This window comes from Panthera uncia (assembly GCF_023721935.1).
Source record: "Panthera uncia isolate 11264 chromosome C1 unlocalized genomic scaffold, Puncia_PCG_1.0 HiC_scaffold_3, whole genome shotgun sequence".
NCBI lineage: Eukaryota > Metazoa > Chordata > Mammalia > Carnivora > Felidae > Panthera > Panthera uncia.
Window position 1 is genome coordinate 62734596 of NW_026057584.1, and position 16035 is coordinate 62750630.

The 16035-nt window shown below is 38.8% G+C and overlaps 1 protein-coding gene across 1 annotated transcript in view; it reads left to right on the forward strand.

The window, feature by feature from the left end:
• The window catches only part of LRP2 (LDL receptor related protein 2), a 200288-nt gene that overhangs the window by 168144 nt on the left and 16109 nt on the right, over nucleotides 1–16035 (forward strand). Inside the window, exons 62-69 of the mRNA XM_049616085.1 lie at nucleotides 89–211; nucleotides 3482–3610; nucleotides 7895–8026; nucleotides 9089–9220; nucleotides 11160–11303; nucleotides 12409–12574; nucleotides 14230–14358; nucleotides 15591–15811. Coding sequence (XP_049472042.1) covers nucleotides 89–211; nucleotides 3482–3610; nucleotides 7895–8026; nucleotides 9089–9220; nucleotides 11160–11303; nucleotides 12409–12574; nucleotides 14230–14358; nucleotides 15591–15811 — 1176 coding nt within the window. The remainder of the gene's footprint in view (nucleotides 1–88; nucleotides 212–3481; nucleotides 3611–7894; nucleotides 8027–9088; nucleotides 9221–11159; nucleotides 11304–12408; nucleotides 12575–14229; nucleotides 14359–15590; nucleotides 15812–16035) is intronic.

Below are 16035 nucleotides of genomic sequence, written 5' to 3' on the forward strand. Positions count from 1 at the left end.
CAGACTGTTGCTGGCTGGGGAGCATTTTAGATACTGACCCGTTCTACTCTTAACGTGTACTTTTGTTTTGCCATCTTTCCTTTCTCAGTGGATGTTTCCTGTGATTCACCATACCGGTTCCGATGTGACAACAATCGATGCATTTATAAGCACGAGCTGTGCAACCATGTGGATGATTGTGGAGATGGGAGTGATGAGAAAGAGGAGCAGTGTAAGCAAAAGTGAAAAAGGAGAAGGAAAGACGAAGGGCCCCAAATTATCTGCAGTTTGCAAAATGTACCTCTTGGATTTCAGTTCATTCTGTAGAGGCTCGAGTTGGACCTATGACAGTGGATCTCTGTTGACAGTTGTTTACAGACGTATAAACCTACGTGTTACTCAGATGCATCCCTGCCCGCTTTTTCCTGTCTGATTTGAGCAAGTCCCTTAATTATTCAGTCTTCATTTAAATATTCAATAAGCTCCCCCCCCCCTTTTTTTTCTCTTAAAATGAGAACAAACACTAATTGCTGGTTGGCACTTCACAAATTAATGGTTTATTTGTTTTAAAGAAATGAAGTTTGACTACTTTTTAGCCTAGAGTTACTTCTTGCTAATGTAGGCATATGAACTTCTCAATGTCCAACCGAAAAGATCATGTTAAATAAGGCAGCCCCGGTGTTAACAGATCTTGTCTTACATGCATCTTTAAAATGAAAATTCATTTCTCAGAAGAGAAAAATAAGGGATTATTTTAAGATTGAAGTTTCAAACTGACTGCATTTAATGTTTTAGATATTGAAAAAAATCTCTGCTTCCCCATTTTGAGAAAATCTATTCATTGGATGGGAGAGTTAATTAATTTTTTGGATAATTTACTTAGGAAAAAGTCAACGAGGAAAATGATTTCCCCAGACTCCAATTATATTTTTTCCTTAAAGGATACTATTTGGGAAAATTGACATAAATGGCTAATTTTTCAGTTTTCCATCCCTTGTATTGATGTGGCCTTGGAATTCTCCCTGCCAGCTCTCATCCTGGAGGGGACATTGGGGAGGACACTGACACTATTGCAGTCCTCCAGTTGTACCCATTTTATGTTTTTGGGTTTTTTTTTGCCTTTTGGCAGAGGCTAACCTATGGTTATAACATTGTTGCTATGTTTATTTGAGGTAGAGAACAAAAGGATGAAAACCCAGAAATAAAACACTTAAAAATTTTTGGGCAAGTTTCCCCCTACCCCCCTTCCCTTTCCATTTCCCTTACTGTTAATGCCATTTTTTTTTTTAAATGGATCAAGACAATTATAGCACATGGGAAAATCTGAAAGTGGATAAAAGGGGCTGTAAACTTACTCTTCCCAAAGAGTAAATTGTTAGTTAAAGGAATCATGGCTTGCCATCACAACAGATAAACTGCAAATTTCAATAGCTGAAGATTGCAGAGGTTGATTTAAAGTTCAATGAAGGTCAGGCAGTTCTCTGTCCTGTAATTATGCCACCTGGAACACATAGTCTTCGAGGTTGCTGAGGCAGGAGAAGAGAGAAATGGAAGAGGTACACAGGTTCCTAATCTTCTGGGCCTGGAAATGATAGATGTTGCTTGTGCTTGTGGTCATTTGGTTGGAACTGGTCACATGGCCCCAATATGACTGCAAGGGGGACTGGGAAGCCCAGGGAAGTGCATGGATATTTAATGAATACCAATGATTTCCACCACAGTTTACCCTTATGTCAGTAACAATCCGTTTACACATTTCTTCCCATGCATAGAACTCCCTCACCCTCACTCCAAGGGATGTGACTCATAGTCCCATTCAGTAACTGAAATCTAGGAGCCCTGGACATAGTCCCATTCAGTAACTGAAATCTAGGAGCCCTGGACAGGTAGGCTGTAGCCCTGCTGTCAATTCCAGATTCGGTTCCCCTTGGTCCATAAATAAGTTTTATTTGTGTCCCCCTTGCCCCCAACAGATAGTGGTGGATCAGGGGGAAGCATAATAGAAATAAAGATTCCCACTGGGCAAGAAAGAATTAGAGATCTACTGCCTTCACCACTCTATAGCAATTCTGAAACACCAGGTGACACTAGGTGACACATGTTGGCGCATGGCAGTCCTGATTTATGTCTGTTGCTCTGGTGGAGTTATTAACAGTGCCCTTTTACTCTCAATTATATGGTTACCCTATGTAGACTTTGTGAAGGCCACTACAGTGGGGAGTGGAGGAGATTCACTGACGAGGCCATGGCTCTGCTCTGAGAGGAGCGCTGGGTCTATTGTCCCTCATTGTCTCCACACCTTGGGAGTATTTCCTTGTCTTTTTCCCTCTTCGTTGAAGAGGGAACAAGAGAATAAGCCCTTTTTAGGAGCTGCACAGCTTTCAGCCACTCCCTGCTTGTAGGTTTGGGGGCCCACGGGTTTTAGAGTCCCCATCAGAGTATTTTGGTTTGCTTGGTCATATATTTCCTGGAAATTGACAGGCTTTTCATCTGTTTGATTCCAGTCACTTCTAAAAGTGAAGAACCTCACTTTTGAGACATAGTTTTTGAATCTGCTTTCTTTTTTTGCTTTGTTTTCCCCATGTACCTTTGTCTCAAATGATCATCAGTTATCTTCAGGCCATCTAGAAAAACAGATGGGCTGTCATTTCATCCAAGTCAGGTTTTCCTGGGTCTTTCTGTCTCAATGACTTCTAAACAGCAGAATCTCACTGTTTGGGATCTAAATGCAGTCAGTTCTTCCCATGCATCTAGACTTTATTTTATTTCATTTCTGCTTATAAATCATCTGGTTCTTCCCTGAGCTTTTCTCTGTCTTAATACTATCTGGCCCAACTGGTAATGACAAGGAATGCACACTACTAACATTCTGTTTTCTAACCTCTTTCCATAGATTGACATGCTCATCGAGCAGTTGGTCTGCCTTCTGATTTTTCCCAAGTCACACTTTTACCAGATGTTTTGCCATTGCATAATATGGGTCTCCATCTTTCCTGCCTCCAATATTACTTTCCTCATTGCTTGCCTCCTGACTATGAAGCCAGTGCCAAATAATTTAGGTGTTTATAATGGAAGCGCTTTATATATATACGATTGAAGGTAATTAATACTAGCTGCTGCACCCAACAAATTTCAGACTCTCAGCAGTGAACCTAATGAAGACTTACTTCTCACCCAGGTAAAGGCCTGTGTAGGTTGCCCAACCCTCCTCCATCTTGTAACTAGGCCACCTGAAACACATGGCTTCCCAGGTTGTCAAAGCAGAGAGGCACGTGGGCTTTATTTGTTTCAGTCTAGCAGTGACATATCTCGCTTCCTACTCATAGCCCATTGACCAGAACGAGTCACATGGTCCCAACATAACTGCAGGGGGGACTGGGAAATGTAGGGGAAGCACAGGCTTATTTGTGAACAATAACCATCTTTGCCACAGAGGGAAGCATCTTGTTGCACAGAAGAGAAAGTTTTGACTTTGACTTTAACTTTTGTTCTTGAATTACAGGTGTAGCTTCGACCTCTAGACCTTGTAGAGAAGATGAATTTAAGTGCAGCAACGGACATTGCATTTCACAACATCTTGTATGCGATGATGTCGATGACTGTGGTGACCATTTTGATGAAACAGGTTGCAGTAAGTAAATATTTATTTCTAGAGTTCATTGGAGTAACTCAGGTTTACCTAGTGAAAGCATGCAAGAACATAAAGTAGATGATAACCACATAGTTCTTTTTAATTCAGTTTGTGCTCTGAACTGCAGTCATAGCTACCTGTTACTGAGCCTTCACTCTACCAGACGTTGGTACCAGACATTTACTCTGTACCAGACATTGTGCTAAACAGTACATGGATTATCTTATTTCACCCTTGTAACAATCCTATGAGCTGGGTATTATTCTCTTCCTCAATTTTTTTTTTTTTTATTTTTAATGAAGAAACTGGGTTACAGGTTTAAAAAAACTGGCCATGCCTTTTTGCTGTTAAGAGGTTGAGCAGGAATTTCAATTCTGATCTACCTAACTGCAGAGCACATCCTTCTCCCGTTAACTAGGTGCCTCTCAGCACCTGAAAGCTGTTTTTCATTTATGAGTCTGCATACTTTTTGACCATAAGCTAGATGCAGTATCCTTTGGCACTTAGGGGAAAAGCTTCTAAGGGGAGTTGATAAAGATGGGGATGTCACAGGGAGCCTTGGAAGGAACATTTATTTTTATTGTTAAAGTTGAGGGAGGATTTGTGTAGGAAAAGAATGATGAACACAACCAATGGGTGGTTCTAGTTCAATATTGTGACGGAAATGTTGGGATGACATGTTAATAATTTACACTTTTTTAGTCCTTTAGAGCTCTTATGAAATTCTTGCACATACATTATCTAATTTGTCACTCAAGTCAACCCCATTGGGTTGCTATTACTGTGTCTGTCTATATAATCTCAGAGAGCTTTATTAGGACGTTGCTTGAGGTCATGCAGAGTGGCAGAGGCAGGATTTGAATAGTCCTGTGAGTCCCAACAAGACCTCTAGTTTGCTCTGCCACTAGCTGTGCCCTTTTGATCATCAACCGACCTCTCCAGGCCTCCGTTTCTTCCTAGGAAAGAAAGTTCTTCAAACTCTAGGAGCCCATGACTTAATCATCCTAGTTAGTTCCACAAGATTTCAACTTCTTGGGCTTTAAATGCTCTTTCCTGAGGCATCCCAAGGATTTCCTGGCAAATTTTCTCCTGTGTGAGTTACAAAGGAGGGTAAATAACTGGTCATAATGAGTTGATTTGCCTTTTATTTTACCCACTTCCTAGTGGGGCTTGGAGTTTTTGACATAACAATGTGACTTGATGAAATATTTTAAAAAGTATGAACATGACGGGATTTGCAAAACTAGGTGTTAGATTTGAGTCTAGATTTGGTGCCACAACTGACATGTGAACTGTCCCAGGAGTTTGGAGAATTTCCAAGTTGGGCATGGGTCAAACATTAGTTCCTCTTTTAGTTGCCATGTAAAAGGCTCACAATAGACCACAGTACTTTTAATTCAAAAGACATTTGATTAAAAGCAGCCTTTATTGAAAGGGAGTAAGTAGCATAAACATTAATTTAGGTTTGGAAGCAGCATTTTTTTTTTTTTTTTTAGGTATTAAGTGGATATGTCATAACGAATTCAGTCTTCTGTGGGTCAATAATTTAAGACATAGAATTCTTATTTAAGATATCAGTTCTCAGGTGCTACTAATCTACTCGCCTTTCTTTTCCCTTTCTCCCCTTCTTTCTCCTTCTCTTTTTAATTTTACACTTGATCTTAGCCAAAAGGCCAAGAAGCAATCCTTTTAATTTTAAACAGGATCCCTGAGGTGTTCAGGGCATATATTTGCTTTTTAAAAAATATTTTAAAATCAAGAGAGAAAGACATTAGTATTTTTCTAGCATCATTGAAGTATAAAGAAAATAATTAGCCCCATAAAGGTAGATTGACTTGCTATTTCTCTGCTTAGTGTTCTTATTCCTTCATAAAATAGAAAATAGAGTGCCTATATTATAAATACAGTGTCATGTTTGGTTTTGGATAGATCTGTTGTTTGTGGATTAAGATGGTGATTGTTTTCAGATGAAAGAAGTTATAAGTTCCTCATATTTGAGGAAGAATCTTATAATGTTATATGGTTTCTGCTCTTGTTTGAAGGACTATTGCTTCATAAGAGTATAACTCACTCAAGGAGGCAATTGGTCTAGAAATGTTTACTTCATGGGACCTTTAGTCACAGAAGATTACAGAGTCTAATTATACACATGAGACCCAGAGAGGTTATGTGTGTAGCTTAGGGCTGTCCAAATTAATAAAAACAGGTCACACTTATTAACATTGTAGTGGTGACATCACTACCAACCTTATAGAAATTTAAAAGAAATTTAAAAGGGAATACTATGAGGAACTTGATGTCAGCAAATTAGACTACTTAGGTGAAATGGCCAAATTCTTAGAAAGACAAAACAATGACATGACTCTAGAAAAAATAAAAAATCAGAATAGACTTATTTAGCAATGTGTAGTTCTTGAGAGCTAGACAAGACCTTTATTATAAGGCGTTCATGTATATAGCTTTGAAGTATGAACTTCAATGGCAACATTCCATTGAATACCATGGTACTTTATTTTGTGATTATTTTTCTTTTTTGAACTCAATGCTTTTAGTCATTTCAAACCTCATATGCTTAAATAGTCATTGTACCCTAAGGAACCCTCATTACCTGCTATAGGAGGCAGATAGATACAAATCTATTTTGCTTTAAAAGGACTGAGCCAGGAGATACCACAGTCTCTTTGGCTAAAATATTCAGAAGCCTGTGACCAAGAGAATTTCATTTGAGAGGCAGACAAAGATTGAATCCTTTATGGAGATAACCACCGCCCTTCCCACCCCTGGTTCCCCCATTGTCTCTCACTAGGTATGTTCATCTTTGTCAGCTTCCCTGTAAGACCTGGGTTTGAGGGTTAGATGGAGACTCAGGATAAAAGATGCAAAGTTACAATAATACACAAATGAAAGCCAGATGGCTTTGACAGATATTGGCAGAGACAAGAATTCAGGGCAATGAGGAACAATGAGCTGTGAGGATGGAGTATGAGTTATTAAAAGTCTTCCCTGGAGTATCTGGACCCCAGAACAGTAGGGATAACAAGAGTCATTCATATGAGCCCTATAAAAATGGACTATTGTTGAATTTTTTTTGTATTATGAAAGCTATAAAACCAAGAAAATAAATATTAACCATCAAAAGTAAACATCACTTGAATCCTATAACTAAAAGACAACTAATCTTAAAGTTTGGTGTACTTCTGTTGTCTTTTTTTGCACATGTATGTGTAAAAATTATTAATATTAAAAAAAAATAAAGATACATAGTCTTTATGTAGTGTTACAATCTTTCCCTCCATTTTTGTTATAGATATTTCCCATGTCAAAGTATCATTTGAAATCATGAATTTGAATGATTGCCTAACAATCCATCATGTAGATAATCATAACTCATTGATTCTAAGATGCATGTTTATTTTCACATTTTAACATCTCTGAAACAAGGATCATTCTTCAGTTGATAACATGCCATAGTGTAAGTCCCAGAGTTTTTCTTTTTTAGTATTACATAAAGTAGTGCACCAGTGGTGGCTTACTCAGATTTGATAAAATGCAGTGTACCATAATTGTTCAAGTTTTCAAAATTTTATTATCAATAATTTATAATCCTTAGATAAATCATAGTGCACATTTTTATTTCTTTTTGAAGGAAAATGTATTAACATGGAAAACTGGATAATAGGGTCTGAATATTTTTAAAGTCCTGGGTTCATATATGTTGTTGCAAAATTCCTTTTAATGCAGGCCACTCTATGGTTCTTATAGCAGTGGTATGACTTATAACTGGCCAACACTTGATATATATGTGTATACATATCTCAGTTGGTCTTCTTATAACTTTATAATTTCCTCCTATTTGTTATGTTGCTCTAACCTGTATCAGTGTCCTTAATTACACATATAATAGGATATATATTACATATATCATTTTATATATCTTAATCCTAATATATATAATATATCAGATATTACATATCTAAATATATATAATAGCAGAACAGATGGTTACAGTTGTAAAGAGCCTCTGACTTCATAGTTCTGGACTCTGGAATTGGATGTCCTGAGGGTAAGCCTGGCAGTGATGAGTAAAATGGAAAAATTGCCTCAAGAATCTAACATTATATACATTTGTATAAGTGGCATTCAGGGTGTTACCAGATATTTGAATACAGGGGTCCTCAATCCTTTACAACGACTTATGGAAAGGGGTTATCTTGAGATGTCCTATAATAGGCTATAGGTAAGTGTTTATACCTTTCATTTGTAACACTAAGATTGTTTTTCCAGATACAGGAAAAGAAAGATCATGTGCGGAGAATCTATGTGAACAAAATTGTACGCAGTTAAGTGAAGGAGGCTTTATCTGCTCCTGTAGACCTGGGTTCAAAGCCAGTATTTTGGACAGGAACTCCTGTGATGGTAGAGTATATTTCCTACAATTCCTACTTTTTAGGTTTTCCACTCATTCCCTTTTATTAAACCCCTGTTGAATTCCCTTAATGGGGCCAAACTCTTGGTTCTTGCTCATGAAAATACTTAAGTGCACCAGTAATTTTACTGTTAGAGGGTGACGATCAGTTCTGAGAGTATAAACTGTACGTTCATGATGTATGTAACCAATGATGATGTTAAGATTTTGCTCACTAATTTCTTGGGACATGAAAAAACAACACTCAGGAATGCTGATTACTTTTTTCCCATGCTATCTTGCCAATCCCTAGCAGATGGCTAGGCAGATAGCTCATCCTTAGTAATGTCTGCCGAAGACTTCAGTAATGCTGACTGCTTATTGTATCAGTGTGAGAGACCAGTTTTTTTTAAATAAACACAAATTTTATTTTCTTCATCAAAGTCCAACAACATATATTTGTTACACACTTTCTTATGCCAAACATAAGTGAGTTCTGAGGTATGGGGTTAGAAGCTAGCTTATCAAGATGGTAAGGACTGAGTATGATTTTAAGTGTCTTTTCTTATTTGAATTTTCTGTTTCTAACTCATGATGTATCATACTCAGATGATTGGGACAGTTCTTTTGGAAGCTGAAGCTTAAGAACTCAATCAAAAAAAAATCAAATGAATGAGTCCCTTTCCTGAAGCTAGTGAGGGCAAGGGAACTGGAACTGAACAACACCAACACACAGCGGCTTTCCAAAAGTGAAAATTTTATTCTGCTATTGTAGAGCTGCACTGTTGCAGTTGAACCCCATCTTCATTGCTTCCTAGCTTTGGGACTTTGGGTTTAGGAATAGTCCATATTGCAGAGTCGCTCTGGAGGACTAAATGAGGGAAAAACAGCAGAGGCATGTGAAACCACATCTGACTCTTAGTAAGTGTTCCACAAATGATGGTGTCATGGCTTATTTTTGTCTGCAGCTTTCTCAGTCCGCATTGTTTATGCATATGGATTTAAACAGAAGCAGGGTCTCTAAGGAATGGTTGGGAGCAGATGGTGCATATTTGCTTTTATTGTATCTACAGACATCAACGAATGTGAGCAATTTGGGGTTTGTCCCCAGCACTGCCAAAATACCAAAGGAAGTTATGAGTGTTCCTGTGCCGAAGGCTTCAGGTCTGTGAGTGACCGCTATGGAAAACGATGCGCAGCTGATGGTATGCTGGGTTCTGCTGGGATTAATCAATCGACTTTTAGAGAAATAAATGCTGATGAGTACAACATACCAGAAAATAAGCTTTAGGCTCTCAGTCTTATTTTTAATTCACCAGCTACTTCTCTTCCAACACCCATCCACTCTCTTCTCTCTCCTCTCCTGCCAGATTAAGACAGTAACTGCAATCCCACAACAAATACGTAGGAATTAAAATGAGAGTCAGGTATTATTTATTATTCTGGGCTTAGCATCTTGTCCACCTTGATAAAAACTTCAAAAAGTGGACAAGATGTCACCTTCCAGAATATTTACACAAGAAAAGCTTGCTTATAGGGTGGTGGTCAACGGAAGGAAATTAATGAAACCCTCCAGCTCCCACTCTAAGGTGTGGGAACCCTGTAATTCATGAAAAATAGTCTCATTCAGTTGGGGCAAGTCAAGGACATTCTGTTGGTAATTTCTTTTTTTACTGTTCATGGACTGCTGATCATAGACAGAAAGAGTCTGGCTCATTTATAATTTCAACCATTTGTTCTACATTTTAGGTTAATGCCAGTATCTGAGAGGCCTGATAGAAAGCAGTAATAAGTACTAGATAGAAATGACAAAAGAGGGGCGCCTGGATGGCGCAGTCGGTTAAGCGTCCGACTTCAGCCAGGTCACGATCTCGCGGTCCGTGAGTTCGAGCCCCGCGTCAGGCTCTGGGCTGATGGCTCGGAGCCTGGAGCCTGTTTCCGATTCTGTGTCTCCCTCTCTCTCTGCCCCTCCCCCGTTCATGCTCTGTCTCTCTCTGTCCCAAAAATAAATAAAAAACGTTGAAAAAAAATTAAAAAAAAAAAAAAAAAGAAATGACAAAAGAGAAAGACTGTGTGGCAGAAGTATTATATAGTCCAAATTTCCAGAGTTCTGACCAAAATCAGCATATCCCCGTCGAAGGGTATAGGTCTTCACAAGTCTTACAGATTTGAATTTGAAGTTTGTACTGGAGTTTAAAGAACTTGAAAAGGAAATCACATTTTTAAGATTTAAGAGTAAAATGGCTGTTCAATTTCTTTATACAAATTGGGCTTTTAAAGCATACATTTGATTAGCATACTTAAATATTTTACCCCCCAAACCTTCCTGACATTGAGTGAAAACTAGAGTAAAGGCATTTGAGCAGTTGGTCTGGTAATTAGGCAGCAAATTAAAAAAATGTTCAAGTCGTTTAACTAAGGAGATGACTGAAATAAATTCTCGTAGTCACATAAAGCACAATGTCAAGACAGAGGAAATATATAAAGTGAACTTTCAAAAGTTACTTAAATGAGATTTGATTGATATTATTGCAAGTAAATTAAATTTTAAAATTCAAACAGTGCACTTCGAGATGAGTAACCATTGAAATAGCTGCTTTGGGTAAGAACAAGGATGAGCTGTTTTTGTCATTAGCTGGAAGATAAATTGAATTGTGGCGCTGATTACCTGCTAAAACAATCATAAATTCTGTCAGTAAAGAGTAAGGAATGAGGACTTCCTGGTAAACTTTTAGTAACACTATACATATTGTATTTCTTCTGTGAGATTGTCTACAGTCTTGTGTTTTATTGCCAGTGAATAAAGAAAAAAAAATCAGTGAAAAAGAGGACACAGTCTAGGGGTCTCAGTCTTGCCCTGTTCTAAACCATCACCCACCGTGGATAGGAATAAAGAACTGATAACATCCCTAGCAGAAATATTAGCTTTCCACCTGAAAGTGGAGGCAAGAATGTCCACTGTCACAGATCTGGCAACCCAGTTGGGTAGTTAGCTCTACTGATTAGCAGAGATAGTCAGATTTCTATAAAAACGTATTTTTTTTTTTAAAGGTGGGAGGATACTTGCTATTTTATATCTACTTTATACAAAAAAGAATTCAGATAGAATTCAAACAGATAAAGAGGCCCTTGTCTCATTTACAGGTAATCCTCCTTTGTTGCTACTGCCTGAAAATGTGAGAATTCGAAAGTATAATCTCTCATCTGAGAAGTTCTCAGATTATCTTGAAGGCGAGGAACGTATTCAGGCTATTGATTATGACTGGGATCCTGAGGGCATAGGTCTCAGTGAGTATGAACTTTCACATCTGTCATTGATATTAATTGAATTATAAGGTGTTGAACTTTGGGGAATTTATTTTTCAATGAGTGAATTTTGTTGCATGAGTGGAAGAGGGAGCTCCTCCTGTCCAGCATGTTCTGGATGCCTTAGCATGACGGTGGGTCCCAGCCAAACTTTGTCAACTTCTAACCAAACCTTCTCCCATCTCTGGGGATTATCCTTTCAGGACCACCTCATATCTCTTTGTCTTTGCTCAGGTAGGGACTGTTCTTCCCCATCACTGTACCTTTCAAAATTTCTACTCAAACTCAACGTTTCTACTCAGTTCAAATGTCACCTCCTCTGACATCTTCTATAATTCTTCCTGGGCACAGTTCCATAAGTACTCACTCATGAGCCCGTAGTGTTTTATATATGCTTTTACTAAACCACCTTAAATAATTGTAACAATTCTCTGGTTCTCCATTTCTTACCTGTAAAATAAGAACAGTATTCTTGTCTGCTGACTACCTCTGAGAGTTCTTTTGAAGATCAAATGAGATAACATGTGAAAATGCTTTGCATACTATCAATAACAATGCAATGTAAGATTTCTTATGGTAGTGTCTTCACACTTACACAATACAATAAAATTTTTAAGCATGGAAAATACCTAGGAAGCCATAGTCTTCCTTTGATTTTTAAATGCCTGCCATCCACTATCCTGTAGTCTATACGCTAAATAGGATTTCTCGTCTACATAGCTCCTTTACTGCCAGTTATTGAATAGTCTGCCCCTGGTCTATCCATACATTTTTTTTTTTTGAAACTAGAACTTGATCCTAATGAGAGAAAATAGGCTCTTGACTGAAATATATTTTAATAAGTTACCTTGAAATAGAGACAGCTAAGTCAGTATCAATAAGCTATCAGTTGAAGTATTTGTAGCTAGTAGCTCAAGTATAATGTGTTGAGTTTGATCAGATATATGTAATTGAATTACTAGTCTTATAGGAACAATAAGGAAGTAGAGATGTCAAGGAAGGAACAGTAGTCCACCCGATTAGACCCCAGTTCCTCCCTTACCTGATGTTCTTAAGATGAAACTCACCTGTTTGTCTTCCCTTGCAGGTGTCATATATTACACTGTGCTAGGCCACGGTTCTGAATTTGGTGCTATTAAACGTGCCTACATCCCCAACTTTGAATCCGGTACTAATAATCTTGTGTCAAAGGTTAACCTGAACCTGAAATACATAATGCAGCCAGACGGATTAGCAGTGGACTGGGTTGGAAGGTAAATTTAGCCACGTTCCCCTCTTGTCAATTCTATTTTCCTGGCTAGATCTCCCTCCTGCTTAACTCACACCACGTGAGTTAAGCTGACCCAGATATGGGTGCACTCAGCGCTGGTGCAGCTGGCTGATGCCTGGGCTTTCTCTAGCCCCAGCAACCACCTCTGCTTACCCCAAGGTGTCATATAGACAGTATCATTTCCTATAGTCTATGTATGCCATGAAAAAGTTTGGGAAAGCACCGAAGTCAAGATTTTGTATCATATCTAGGAGAGCTTTCTTGCCGACAGAATTTTGGATTCCAAAATTAACTTCCAGTATGGCAGCACTATTCATTTTAGAAGAAATGGAACAGTCTCACAATTCTACCAGCAAGGCAGTTGAGATGAGACATTTTTCTCTGGTAATTATTTTGAGGAGGAACAACCCACATCTTGTGTTTTGAGCAGACTGTATTGTCTGAACAGATTGGAAATTTGGCTTTCCTGTGTAGTCTTTGGGTTGAGTTAATAGCAGTGTCAGCTTTGTTCTGCTCTTTTAGGTCTCCTGGAGCCCCAGGGACTAGAACCAGAGCTTTTGTATGATCTCTAAATAAGAGCCTTAAGTAGGTTTATCATCAGGCAGATTCATGACATGCAAACTGATGTGGAAAAGTTCATAAGCTCCTTTTTTGAGGAGGAGCCTTGCATTGGAGTGGCATTTATGGGAAAGTGATTATGTTGGAATCAGAGCTCACGCATTCATAGACTCCCCCATGGACTTGGAAAGGAATGAATAATGAAAAAAAATGTTTGAGAGGGGAGTCTCAGGGGCTTGTTGCCGACCTCTGGGAGAATGAGAGTCATTTGCAGCATAAATTAGTTTTCACCTTTTAACAAACCTGTCTAATGCTCCTGGAAGACTTGAACATCTCTGAAGAAGTTAATTAGGTCCCTGCTGTGCCCACAGGCTATCAGGACAGTCATTTCAGCATTTTTTGTCAGGAAACAAGGCCTCAGAGAGTCAGTAACTTGAAACTATATAGACTGTAGCACTTCCTTCTGAAAACCAAACAGGCAGTAGCAAATCTGTCTTCATGTGTGAAGTTTTGCTTCTTTCTCAGCCTTAATGAAAGAGCGAGTGAAGAAGCTGACGAAGTCTTTCTGCTTGTAAGAGACTGAGACCTGCAGCTCTAATAGTGAAAATAGGGCAGGGTGGCCTTGCTGAGTTCATTATTTTGGAAAGGCTATTTCCGCTCATTGGAGCTGATGCCAGATTCCTATTAATTCCACTGGGGCTCTTGGTTGAATCGAAACAGATTCACAGGGCAGTTGCAGTTAAAGGACCAGCTAAACAATGCCTGGTGACTTCCACCTGGAAAGTACATGTCTCGTAGTAATGCCAGATGTGGTGTCCACCATCATCACTGATCCTGGCTGATCAGGAAGGAGTCCCCTCTATCCCTTACTCTTCCACTTGTAACTTTCCAAAGATGCTCCCTTGGCTGAAGAGATTGGGGCATTCCTGATGGAGGGAGACTCTGCTCTCATCATGAGTATCTAAGTGGTTGTCTTGTTGGCCCCAGCTTCCAAACTGAATGCTTTCATCTTCAAACCTCTTCCCTCGAAATGACCAGTCCAGATTTTTTGGATTTTTAACTTTGTCCCTTTAAATTCAGGCATATTTACTGGTCAGATGCCAAGAGTAAACGGATCCAGGTGGCTAAACTTGATGGGAGGTACACAAAGTGGCTGATTTCCACCCAACTGGATCAACCAGCTGCAGTGGTTGTGAATCCCAAACTAGGGTAAGTACTTATAGGAGTCCTTTTTTTTTTTTTTTAAGTTTATTTATTTTGAGAGAGACAGAGAATGCCAGCAGGAGAGGGACAGAGGACAGAGAGAGGGGGAGAATCCCAAGCAGGTTGCACGCTATCAGTGCAGAGCCCAATACACCGTGAGATCATGACCTGCCTGAGCCCAAATCAAGAGTTGGACACTTAACCAAGTGTCCAACTTAAACAAGTTGGACACTTAACTGAGCCACCCAGGCACCCCAGTACTTGAAGGAGTCTTTCATTTTCTAGATATTTGCCACTGGATTTTCAAGAAATTATATCTTTAATTATTTTTTCCTAATTGTACTGAAATTGACTTTGAACTTTTTGCATTGACATCTATGACTAATTTCAGATGCCCTAAAGATCTTTAGGACCATCCAAGCTTCAGACTGATACTGTGTAAGGGGAAGGCCTCTGGCCACAATTTTTTCCATAACCCAGTTGTCCAAAATCCACACATTTCTCAATAGAATTTAAGGATTGGTTTATACCTGGTGATTGGTTTAGACTAGAGGCTGCAAAGTGGTAGCTGAATATGGCTCACAGATATATTTTACTTGAACTAAACAGAGCTTTAAGGTTTTTTAAATTTAATTGCTAACACACACACACACACACACACACACACACACACAAATTTAACGCTGTATGTTTGGCTTGAAAAACCAGAACAACTGGTAACACCAGTTAGGTATCCCTTCCTTGATGCAGTATTGCCTGGAACTTGTAGACAGGGCTTTGCTCTCACCATCGCTTGATGTTCATGACTGCTGTGCTCCAGTCATTTTTTTTGCCTGCCTGGTCTTTTCCAGGTATTTGAGGTGGTGCAATCCCTGGTCTCCATTTTAAAATAGGAATTCTTGTTTTGTTCTCTGATACATGTCGAACACAGGACAGTGCTGCTCACACATAGGCATTCAATAAATACTTTATGAAGAATGAACAGCTTTGTCATTATACATTTTAAATTGTCTGAATGTATATACTTGGACAGGGCTGGGCAATCTCTATTGAGGAAGTTTTCAGGAAGGACTACAGATGCACTGGCCCCTCCTTTTCTCTCCCTTTCTTCTAAAGTAAAGTATAAAAATAGCATCACTTAGCACCCAGATCTCAATGAAAAATAGTTGATTTCCTTTTTGGAAGTTCATGCTCTGTTTCAGTGTAGAAGCCTCACTAGAGGAAACTTTCCATTACAGGCTTATGTACTGGACTGACTGGGGCAGAGAACCTAAAATCGAGTCTGCTTGGATGGATGGACAACATCGGAACATCCTGGTGCAGGAGGACCTTGGTTGGCCAACAGGCCTCACTATTGATTATCTGAACAATGACCGGATCTACTGGAGTGACTTCAAGGAGAACAATATTGAAAGTATAAAACATGATGGGACTGATAGAAGAATCGTTGCAAATGCAGGTTAGAAATGAGTTACAATTTACCATGTTAAATAATAAATATATTTCCATTCTCTGCCCATTTTCTCCAGAAGGAATCTGAATCTTAGGAACCGATTGATATATTTTCTTAGATACTGCTCCCCTCAGCTTCCAGCTGCTGATTTAAATGCAAATGAATCCATTAGTAGTAATTAAGGTTTTGTTTTGTTTTTATCCTTTTAACATAATTTTTAAAAGACACTG